General features: G+C 43.1%; 2 protein-coding genes across 2 annotated transcripts in view; one reads left to right on the top strand and one right to left on the bottom strand.

The window, feature by feature from the left end:
* Positions 1-276: 276 nt before the first annotated feature.
* The window catches only part of LOC125323835, a 38,677-nt gene continuing 27,470 nt past the window's right edge, over positions 277-11,483 (bottom strand). The window contains exon 10 of the mRNA XM_048299155.1: positions 277-1,983. Within this exon, the coding sequence (XP_048155112.1) occupies positions 1,904-1,983 (80 nt within the window). The 3' untranslated portion in view covers positions 277-1,903. The remainder of the gene's footprint in view (positions 1,984-11,483) is intronic.
* Positions 4,374-8,191, top strand: TMEM17 (transmembrane protein 17). The gene is made up of 4 exons (XM_048299156.1): positions 4,374-4,553; positions 6,707-6,810; positions 7,039-7,152; positions 7,537-8,191. The coding sequence occupies exons 1-4, from the start codon at positions 4,406-4,408 to the stop codon at positions 7,825-7,827; spliced, it is 657 nt and encodes a 218-aa protein (XP_048155113.1). The 5' UTR covers positions 4,374-4,405; the 3' UTR covers positions 7,828-8,191.

Genomic DNA, 11,483 nt, shown 5'->3' with positions numbered 1-11,483 from the left:
CCACGTCCCAAGAAATCTTTGCAAGAGTTACACAGACTGCAGGTGAAGCATCTGGCACAGTACCAGGGAACACAAACAGCCTTACCATCTGGAGAAGCTCAGACCCACAAAACATCATCTGGGAGAGCTTAGATCTCTGTAAAAGTAAAGAGTCACATTTTAAAACTTCCATACACCTTGATTTAGCAAAACAACAAGACTCGATCAGTAATCAGTAGAGAACGACAGACACATTCAGCAAGCACATTGCTCCTTCCCATAAACAGCCTTCTGGGGGAGCCCACCAGGAGAGAAGAGGTGAAGCCTCTTTAATTAGTTTGGATTGTACAAATAATATTTAGACAGTTAAAATTATGCATGAAAGATCAGCTTGCCTATCTATGCAAAGATGAGACCAAGGCTGAAGCCCCATCAAGGATCTTTAGTAAGAAACTGGCTCAAAGTCCATTCACTCTCAGTAACCTTCTCATGTACCACAAAAATCTTGAATACTTTTGCAACACAAACAGAAAAACTTGTTTAATAGCCGTGCCAGCTTTCAGACTTTCCCAGCATGCTTGACAAAACTACGAATCAACAAAATAAAACAAGCCAGGGAGTGGCTCTAACTAAATGCCAATTACAGCAAGAAGAAATTCAATCTGCAGGAGCAAGTAACAGCCCTTTCTTCTTCTTCTTCTTCTTCTTCTTTCTTTTTCTTTTTTTTTTTCCTGCTGTCTTTCTGCTTAAGACTAAAATAGCCAAGATATATTTAATGCAGGGAATCCCTGCAGTGATATGTACTTGAGAATACTTGACACAAGGGCCTGGGCTAAGTCTCATCAGCAACAATAATTGTTTACCAGACACGAATATCCCATAGGTGTGAAATTAAAACCTGTACAAGTGACACACAGAAAAGATTGTCCTGGGGGATCACAAGGCAGAAGCACAGCTGTGAAATTACTCTGGCAGACACTGACACAGCTTTCAATCACACACATTAGAGTCTTCGTGGCATCTGTAATTTGTTAAAACTCCCAACCTGCCCCTTCATTCTGAGGACATGGGGAGGAAGCAAGCCTGTACTCTGCCTGCCTGCACATACCTTGGCTCAGCAGCACTTTTCACATGTTTTCCAGCATTCCTGCTAGAACACCAGGCAGGTATCAGGGAGCGAGCAAGGAAGGGAGTCATTTCTGTTGCTCACATAAGGGGACAGCAGCACAGGCATGCCAGAGAAAATAGCTTTTGTGACATTCCACACCAACATTTCCAGAAATACAGCAACTGTGCTTCAGGTGCAAAGGTAAACCACTGGAACCATTTAAATGAACTCTGCATTTCTGAAATGCCAATTGTGCAAAACTGCTGATATTTCATTTCCACAGATATACTGCATCTGGTGTTTATGGCTTTGTGTTGTTGCCAGAGAGCCCCAGGAGCTTTGGTCTGGGAGCCAGGCCAGTGTCTACCAAGTTAGTTGGACTGCTGTGGATACATAAAGATCCAATATTTCTCTGATTTAAAGCTTGCAGGCAGATTTTTCAGAGACTTTTGTTTTATTTATAGCTAGCATGTGTGGAGAGAAATAAAGCAGTCATTTAAAATGCTGGGCCACTATGAGCCTATTTCTTCCAGTTTCATATTTCAGTACCTTATTTTGAAGCACAGAGAACTGGAAGTCTGGTTATTTCTACGTAAACATCCATTTGTGAATTAGACAGAGATTCAGCAAGGGAAGGCCTCTCCATTAAGAAAGGAAAAGGCCAGATAGAGTTTTGTCACCAAAGCTGGAAACGTGACACTATTTATACAGATGGTCACTGTCTCTGTTACAGCCATGTAACAGTTAAGTGCTTTTCCTTCTCCCACTCCTTATGGCACAGATTCTTGTCCTTCTGTTACAGAAAGCTCTGACATGTCAATGGAGATGCCCCAGGTATTCTGATCCTTCAAGTTTTAAGGTTTTCTTCCACTTGAAGGGATGCTCTCCATCCCTCCCTAGAGAAAATCAAAATAATTCTGATCATTAAATTGCTAAAAGATAAAAATTTAAAAATAGGAGGCTGCAGTCTAACAAAAATCAAACAGAATTAGTAAAAACAAAGAGTTTCTCTTCAGGGAATATTTTAAGGCGCAGACAAAAATATTAAACAAAAGTGTGCACAACTTTGTTTTGTGGGGACATGCAGGATGCTCGGCCATCTGCTGAAAATGGAAGGCTGCCAAATATCACAGAGTCACACCTTGAGTCTGGAAGCTGAGCCTACATGGCAAATCCATACATTTCTTGTGGTGTCTGCATGCCATCAGCCTTTCCTTTACCTTTTACTCAGTTTTACACTTTGCTGGCTGCTAAGCTGGACTGCTTCAGTTTTTACAAGGGCAGAGCCCAATTCTGCAAAATAGCATTGGCTGCTGCAGAGCTGCTGGCAGGACACCTGGCTTTATGCTTGAAGGTTTTCAGAATTGGGGAACGTTAGACAAGCAGTGCTTGGAAGATTGGGGTCCCCACTCAAAGCCACTGGCATCAGGAAAAGGCATAACGTGTAGTTCAGGAAAAATTCTTCCATCTTTCATTCAGAAAAAGTAATCAAAAGGAAAAGTCCTTTAAGGCTGAACTTTTACAGGCCACCAACTTATACCATGAAAAAAACCTTGAAATTTCCACGAATATCTGACTTAATCAAAACTCTGCCATACTTTCAATTCATATAAACCTGTTTCTTGTGTCTAAGTAGTTGAGAGTATAGGATGAGAGTTTCTGTAACTTGAAGAGTGGTTAACCAGGTCAGGACCAAGGCAACAATAGTAAAACAATACTGGCCATCTCATTGAAAATCTTGCACAGATTCCTCACCTTGCCTCTGTCTATAGCAGAGAACTTTATGATGATACTGGCTAAACAGTGCAAAAGTCACCATTACAGTTGTTGACCCCGAAAGGAAATAATTTCCAGCACCTACTGGCAACTGGCAAAATAACAGGTACAGACTGCACTTCTTAAAGTTCAGAAACCCATCCAACATTAATGCTGGTTTTCATATGGTTTCCTCAAATATAAGGATGATCCTTAAACTCTTGTATAATTTCAGTTATTTTTTAATGCAGATTCCTGCTGGCATACCCACATTTGGAGAAGTCCTTAGGAAAGTATCTGTTGTCAATACTACACCATTCATCAGCTCAAAAGCCAAATGGATTTCTCATAACTCCTGCTTGTTTAGCCATCTTTCTCTGTAGTCCTCCCAGTGGGATAGAATGAAATTAAATTTAAACTAGGATTTAAATTATTTAGTTGGAGATAATTGAGTTTGGGAAGTCGTACTGGAGCACGATCACCCTGGGAAGCAGCTGAACATGATTTGAGGTGGGGGAGCAGAAGAAGTGAGCTGGCATGCCTGGCCGAGTGAAGGTGTCCCTGCCCATGGCAGGGGGTTTGGAACACTGTGGTCTTTAAGTTCCCTTCCCACCCAAACCATTCTAAAATTCTATGTCACATTAGGAACTGAAAATTTCTCACAGTAAAATGCGCAAGCTGCTCTCTTTCAACCTGGTTGTGCAGGAAATAATTTCCCGCATGCCTAAGAACGGCATCTTTTTTTTCTTTCTCGGAAGGAATCAGGCCCTAAGGGGACTGAAAAGCCTAGCGAGCAAGCCACCTCATTTCTAGGGGGCCTACATTTTCCAAATAAAAGAAGCACAAGAAGAAGTTGGGTTTACATTATTAACTTATTGTGATTCCATGAGACCTCTAATAAGGGACAAAGCTGACTTGGCTAGAATGGCCGTGTTGGTCTCATGACAGCTTTTAACTTCAGAGTACCACACACAGGTTTCCTTGAGGAAAAGGTATTTTCTGGCTCAGTTACACCTGCAGCTCTCGTAAAACGAGTCATTCACATCCACTTTAAGTCGCGACACAGAATGTTCACCCTTCCTTCACTCCCCCCTCTCTCTCCCGCCGTCATCGAGGAGGAGCATTTCCCCGGATTTATCCAGAGGGAAGCAGAGCGGTTCTACAGCAGCTTTCCTCGGGCCAACATTCCGGTTACCGTCTCAGAAAACCCACACCCTGCCCTCGCAGAGCAGAAGAAAAAAAGATCCCCTCTGACCGATCCGCAAAGCAGCAAAGCGATGCCCGACCTGAGGGGAGACGCCGGCACCCGCACCCCGAGCCCCAGGCCGCTGCCGCGGGCAGCGCTCACGGGCGGGGCCGGGCTCGCTGCCGAGCGGGCTGCATTCCCCCAATGCCGCGCCCCGGTGGGCTCGGGGTCCATCCCCGGGGCGGAGGCTCCGCTCCCCCCGCCCCAAACCCGGGATCGCTCCCGCCCCAAAGCCGGGATCGCTCCCGCCCCGCTCCAGCCGCTCTCCCGAGCCGGGCCCCACGGCGCGTGCGCGGCCCTGCCGCGGCCCGGGCGCGATGGCGCGGCCCGAGGGACCCCCGACGCTGCCCGAGCCCCTGCGGCGGCGGCTCGTCTCCTTCAGCAGCTCCGTGTTCAGCGACAGCCGCCACTCCGCGCTCGGCGACGTGCCCCGCGCCCCGCCGGGGTTCCCGGGCTACCGCGCAGGTACCGCGCGGGCCGCGGCCTCGGGCCGGGCAGGCGGCGGGGCTGGGCCCGGAGCCCCCCTGTGAGCCGGGACCCGCCGCTCGCAGGAGCTGCTTTCGCTGTCGGCTTCCTCTTTACTGACCCTGCCTGTCGTGGTGACCGATAGCTGCGCCCATCGCATCGCCAGTGGAACTCGCGGGCCAACACGCGCCCTTTTCAAACCCCCGGCGCGAGAGTAGCCATGGAAATGCACACAGTACGGCTACGCAGAAAGGCTGGGTTCATTTAAACCGATAAATCCGTTCTAAGCCGATCAAATTAATCAAAAAGCCGTTCTTATTTCAAGACAGGAGTACCCTCTTTCTTTGTGTAGTAACGCTGCTGACACTTACTAGTTCTTCATTTCATTTATCAAACATTTCACAAATAGCTTCTATCTTTAAGCTTTTTTCCTTCCACTTTCTCTTCAGAGAATACCCCTATGTTAATATCCAATCCACTGAAACCAATTGCAAATTATTGGACATCGGGATTTCAAAAATTAAGTTTTACGCATATATATCTTGGTGAGTTGCTGTAGCAACTGGCCATTGCAATGCTGTCTGGCTTTTCCATTAATTTTAGCAGTCACAGAAAATAAGCATTAATTTAATTCAGGGATAGAAAAATGAATTAGAATTGGCTTATATTGCTTAAACATTCATCCAAACACAGTCTTAGAACTTGCACAGAATTTATAAATAGCAATGCCATGTCAAGGAAACCTTTAACATACCTAAACATTGTTATCACAATTGAAATTAGAATTCTTGGCTTCTCTGTTTTTACGTAATATGGCCATGAACCATTACATTTTTATCCAATACATATGGGACAGAAATGTAGTTACTTATAACTGGATGGTTGTGGGTTTTTTTGAAAGAAAGCAGTGTTCTGGAATTTTATCTTGGTGACTGCTCAAGTTGTCTTGGTGTTGAAGAGATTCCTGCGTTAGACAGCTGGGACACTTTTAGGTAGATGGTGAAACTGCTTTTGAGGTACCTATAGATTTTAATTCCTTTGCAGATGTAAGAAAGTGTCGATGCTTAAAAATGGGATTACTAGATAGATAGATAGATAGATAGTCTTGCACCTTCTATTTCAGTATAGCAAATCTCTCCCCCTCACAACACCCAGGTGTGTCCCAGTTCTGTTCCCAAATCCTCCCCCCTTCCCACTTACTTCTAGTGGTTACCATGGCTCCCTCGGCACCTGGCATAAAGACGTGTGAAACAGACTGTACCAGGCTGCGTGGAATGCCAGACCGAGGTGGAACAGAGGTGTGAGAGTGGTTGAAGGATCTCAAAAGAGAAGGCAGTGTCAGAAGAGAGGTGGTTCTGAGGCTGGAGGTGAGGCAGTGTGACTGTTTAGAGGAACTTCCAGTCAGACACCACCAACGTGACAGGCAGAGGCACAGGACTTGAATGCAAACCAGCAGATGACAGTGAGTGCTTTCTAAACTTGCTCAGGTAGTAACTGAGTGAAGATGTGCCTAGAGACACAAACCAAAATGGATGCAATATCAGTTTACTAGAATATGGCATATAAAAATGAATGATTCCCTTTTAAATTTTTTCATAAGTCTGACCTTGTTGGTCTATTTTAAATTTGTAAATATAGAATTTACTGCCCACGTTGGAGTTTGAGACTTGCTGTTCTCTGCGTTGCATTGAGTGAATGCATTTTGTTCTCTACAGACTTAAAAGGCTGAGCGTTAGTTTGACACATATTTGAAATGATCTCTTAAGAATCTGACAAATTACTGGTTTCCATCCAAGTTTCTGTTTAAGTAAAAGGTTGAAAATGAAGAGTGGTCCATGCAAGCCTGCTCTCTAGCAGCTCTCTTGAGCTAAGCCTCAGAGGTGGTGGAATAAGCTAAAAGCCACCAAGGTAATCAACAATTGGACACTCAAGTTGAATATATGACTAAGTGATAAAAATGTTCTGTCCCAGGAACCAAAAGGTGCCTTAGATTCCAGGAAATGATGTAACTCCGGATAGGGTGTGGAAATAAAAATATTTTTCTTAACATTTAATTTGAGTGGGAAGAGTGTTATTGCCCTGCATGAAGCTAAGATGGAGCAGTATCCTTCTGTCATATTTACAGCAGGAGTGATGAAATCTTCTTTCTACAGATTGTGAAATCCTTTCCAGTTTGCCACTGCAGATGTCCCTCTATTTCAACGTTTATTTCTTCCCGTTTTGGTGGCTCATCACAGTTGCCATCCTCTACCTGAAGGTGAGAATGAAGGAAAGTGCTGGTTTGTAAATGTATATTACATCAAACACCTAGTATGGGGCACAGCTCACTGGAGTTAGAGGTTGTTAAATTGATTTGGGAATTCCTGGGAACTGGAGGTTTAGGGGTATTTGAATGCCACTACTGTCAGCTGACAATAGCACAAGAGTATCTTCAATTAATCACAGACTGCATGGCAGAAACTTCTACTCTCTTCTTCCCCTCCAGTATCCAGTCTTATCAGATTATTACAAGTTCATCCTGGTCACCATCATGATCCTGGTCTCTCTGACAGAGCTCATTCGACTCTACCTGGGATACGTGGGCAATCTCCTGGAGAAAGTACGTTACCAGATGTACATAATTTCTGCAAGAATTTCTGCTTTTGGGAGTTTAGCTGGCAGACATTTTATTTAAGAGATTTAAGCTGGGGAGGTGGTTATTTCTCTTCATCTTCTATTCCCTTGGCATCAGCTTCCACTTAATTCTCTGAATTCCAAGTAGTTTTCCCTCAGAAGAGAGCCTTCACTCCCTCAAACTGTTTTGTCAGAAAATACAAGTATGCTTAAAAACACTGGATATGAAAATATGAAGCCGCCTCACTTTGCCTTCCCACATTATGTGCTGGCTTTTGAGAATTTAAAACAAAGTGGCTTTCCTTCACAAGATTTTGGATTTTTCATCCCAGCCGTCGGGTTTTTAATTGGTGATGTCTCCCTGTTACAGGTGCCTGAGCTGGCTGGGTTTTGGCTCCTGACTCTCCTCCCGCAGTTGCCTATAATTCTCTTCTTGCTGTTCAATGAAGGCCTGAAAATCCACTCTCTGGAGCGAGCCGTCCACATCATCTTTGCCGCCTTCCTCTCCTTCCAAGTGGTCGCGGCCTTTTTCACGCTGAGAAGGATGGTGAACACGCTGGCCGCTCGCTTCCGCCGCACCGAGTTCCACCGCCTGGAGGAGCAGCGCCCCGGGCCCAGCGCTGCCGGCCCGGCCGGAGGGAGCAGCTCCCGGGGCTGGTAGGGGCCCCGTGCCGGTGGAGATCGCGCCCCGAGGGCCTGACAAGGTGACAGAGCCCGGCCCAATGTTGCCGCAGTTCTGTTTCCGTTTTGTTGGGTCATTCTTTGCCTTCTTGCCTCAGAGGTATTTAAAAAAATAGATCTTGCTCAAGAGCTGACATTAAACCTCAGAGGCTGGAGCTCCTCTCTGCAAGGAAAATCAAAGCCAATTCCATGACTGACTTGAGTGGACTATTTGTGGACTGTTACTGAGTAGGTTTGGAGACTTTTGTATAATTCAAAGTTGTGGCATTTTAAAAAAACCAGAAGCCTTTTTCCTTACTGTTTGCAGGAAATTCTTTTGTTTACAATAAATCTTTTCTACACTTTTTTGTGTTGGTACCAGTTTTGCCTGTATTCCAGATGTGTTGCACATATTTAATGTCTGATACCTCAGTTAAGGAAAAAACAAACCCAACCCAAAATCAAACTCAAAACAAAAACCCCAAGAGATCTTGAGGCTCAAAAAGAAGTTAGTGAACAAAGATTACACTTTCAGAGATGGTCTTCCAGGTAATTCCAGCACTTAGAAATTCCTTACTACTATACTAGGGATGTAATTTCAAAGGTATTTGTTCCACAAAACTCTTACAGTCATCTCCTTTGGCTTAGTTACAGTTTTAACTATCAATTCAGAGTGGTGCAATTTTCCCAGATAGAACAGTAACAAAATTTTAGCCATTTAAAAAAAGGGTTTTATGTCACTGAAAGACAGAACCTGTTTTTCCCAGGTCAAGGCATATACCAAGATTCTCTCATTCGTGTTATGTGTATTAAATTCTAGACTATCTTCTGCAGTTCTGGTAATGGCTGAAAGTTCACTTTTTCTGCCAAGGGGTGATAGAGATTAAACATTTAAATAAATTTTTCATCTAAATCCTTTGAGTCCTTTAAGCAGGGCAAGAATTGTCAGTTTTGAGAGCTGGCATCCAAACTGCTCAGAGGATTGGAAGTAAGATGAGTCTAACATGAAAAAGGCACATTATGCTTAAAGTTGTTGTATATTTAAAGCTTATAGAACCCAAGTTTGAAAAGGCACTAGCTTTTGTTTTTACCAAAATGGTAAAAATGCTTTTACCAACATTTTCCTTTCAATCAATCCATGAGTGAATGGGACAATTAATTACACTAAGTTTCCTTCCTCATTTCATTATCGTAAAAGCATGTGTTATCAGAGCATATACCCCTTTGTTTTTAAGCAAACTACCATCTTGGATTGCCTTGTGTGCAGAAAGAGAGGATTTGTCTCTGAGAGTCTCTAAGAATGGCTTTTAACAGTTAATACAAAGCATTTAGAGCCCTGTAATCAGAGCCTGAGAGGGAGACAGTGAGGTTTAAGCAGAAGTTACATCATTTCAAAAATACTTTTCCAGCACTAGAAAATCCTTGTCAAAACATTCTTAACTGGTGTAGGGGGAACATTGGACATATTTTTAATGTCAGCCACAGTTACACTATTGGAGAGTGCTAAAAAACAGGGCTGGAGGAAGGTTTTTAACACTGAGTACATGAAATACAACATGAAGCTGAAAAAGTCGACCGTACACCAACAAGGAACTGGCCTCCAGGCTAAGGCCATGAGATGTAACTCGAAATCCTTGCTTTTAGTCATAAGGAAATGATGCATTTGGAAGATCAAATTGCCATGCAAAACAACTGGGGCCAAAGACACAAGGACACATAACTCATTGGGGATGGAGAGGAGGAGGGGGAAATAGAATTAAGAAAAACACTGTTAGAAGTAGAGTTGCCTGGAAATGCTAAACATAGAAACCAGCCTGTGAGGTAGATCTTCAGCAACATATTTGATAAACACAAGATCTCTGCATTCTCTCTGCTCAGGCCTCCTAACAGATCTGCTAGTCCATTTTTAATTTCATAATTACCAGTTTTAATTTCACCATTACCATCATTACTTCCAGTGGAGAAAGCTTGCAAGCACCTAAAATGCACGCTGCCTACAGCTGCAGCTTTGCCATGAGCTTCCTGCTCCTCATGCACCCAGAGACAAGAGAATAAAATTACAGTAGTGCTCAGGAGAACAACAATCGATGGGGAATTACACCAAAAGTTTCCAAATTTCACAAGAACTGGTGAGACATCAAGCAAGCAGGAAAAAAATACACAAGCCAGACATGAGAATTTAAGATTCAGCAGAGCAAGTATTTGGGCAGTGAGGGGGGTTGATGGTTTTCCTCACCTCTACAGAATAGATGGAAACCAAAGGGAAAGGAAGGATCTCAAAACCACTGGAAACACGTGGGAGTTCACTGGGCAGCATCCAGATGATTCTGAACACAAGCTGTACAACAGTGGCTTTCCACCACACTGCAGTTTGTGCCAAGAAACCCCCAAAATTTATTTTTTGATGCTCTAGATAGTTACCAGCAGCTCCCCCTTCACAATCAAGATCTTTGAGTGGCTAAAGCCTAGGAACAGAAATCAGTTATTTTATTTCATGAAGTTTACTGTCAGGAAAGGTCAACAGCCAATTTTAAGGGAAATTTGTACCAACTTATTTCCTTTAACTGAATAAAAGAAATTAGGAATGGGCACATTATCTTAAAATGCTCTATTTTAGGTTACTGATCAATTTGAAGATGAGAGGAGTATTTTGTGATCAAGGGCATAGTTGGCAAATGGTTAATACCTGAACTTGGCCTGTGTCCCTTGTCTAAAACAGACTTTGTAAAAGGATTTCTCTTTCTTTAATAGTTGCAGGACTTTCAAGAAGGAGAAATTAAATTTAGAAGAGGCTTCAAATGTGTACCTTACTTAAGCAGATCTGATAAAGCAGACATGAGATAAGACATAGATTTGATAGAAAACACACAATTGATAAAAAAGAGGGTACAGCATTAACCTTTCCATATCAACAGCTCACTCTTTACAATTTCTGCAAGAATTGCACCCAGAGGAATGAGATCATACATTTCACTCTTGCCTTTGTCTCTTATAAACTGGACTAGACTGTGTGAATCTTTAAATAGCTGATGAAGCAGGTAGAATTGGCATCATTACATGGTCTGATAAGATGGCCAATAGCTGGGAAAGGCTGCAGAGATCATTCATTTTGAAAAACAAATTTTGTTTCTCGAGGTAAAAGGCCAGATAGCAACAATTAGAAAGAACTTTGTTCAGTGCTTCAAATAAAGATAATAAAGAGGTTTGCTGTAGGAGGCAGGCAAAGCCATATGTAAGGGTCAGCTGATAAGAGCAAGAAGAATTTAAACTATAACAGAATAAATAGGTTCAAGAAGTGTAACACTGAGAGAAAATGTGTATGTTGATGATTGGTGCCACCAAAGTTGCCGCTGGGTACATGAAGGAGAGAATTTATTAAAAGAAAATAAATGTGGAAATTTACTAGCTGGAAACCTTCAGGGATTCAGCAGAAATGTTATTCCCCCAGCTAAGCAGCAGCCTAAAGCACACAGTTCCACATTCATTAAATACATGCAACTTTTGCAGTTTCTTATGGAAAAAAAAAAAAGCACTTTTTCTTCTTCAGACGGTCCAAGGTTTGAAAGTAACATAGTCCCTGGGGAGCATTTCCTGGCCAAGAGACATGAGCACAACAGAGAAACTGTAGACAGAAAGGAACAAATCCGGCAGGCAGCT

The sequence above is a fragment of the Corvus hawaiiensis genome, chromosome 3, assembly GCF_020740725.1.
Source record: "Corvus hawaiiensis isolate bCorHaw1 chromosome 3, bCorHaw1.pri.cur, whole genome shotgun sequence".
Taxonomy (NCBI): Eukaryota; Metazoa; Chordata; class Aves; order Passeriformes; family Corvidae; genus Corvus; species Corvus hawaiiensis.
This window is presented reverse-complemented; position numbering and strand designations above follow the sequence as displayed.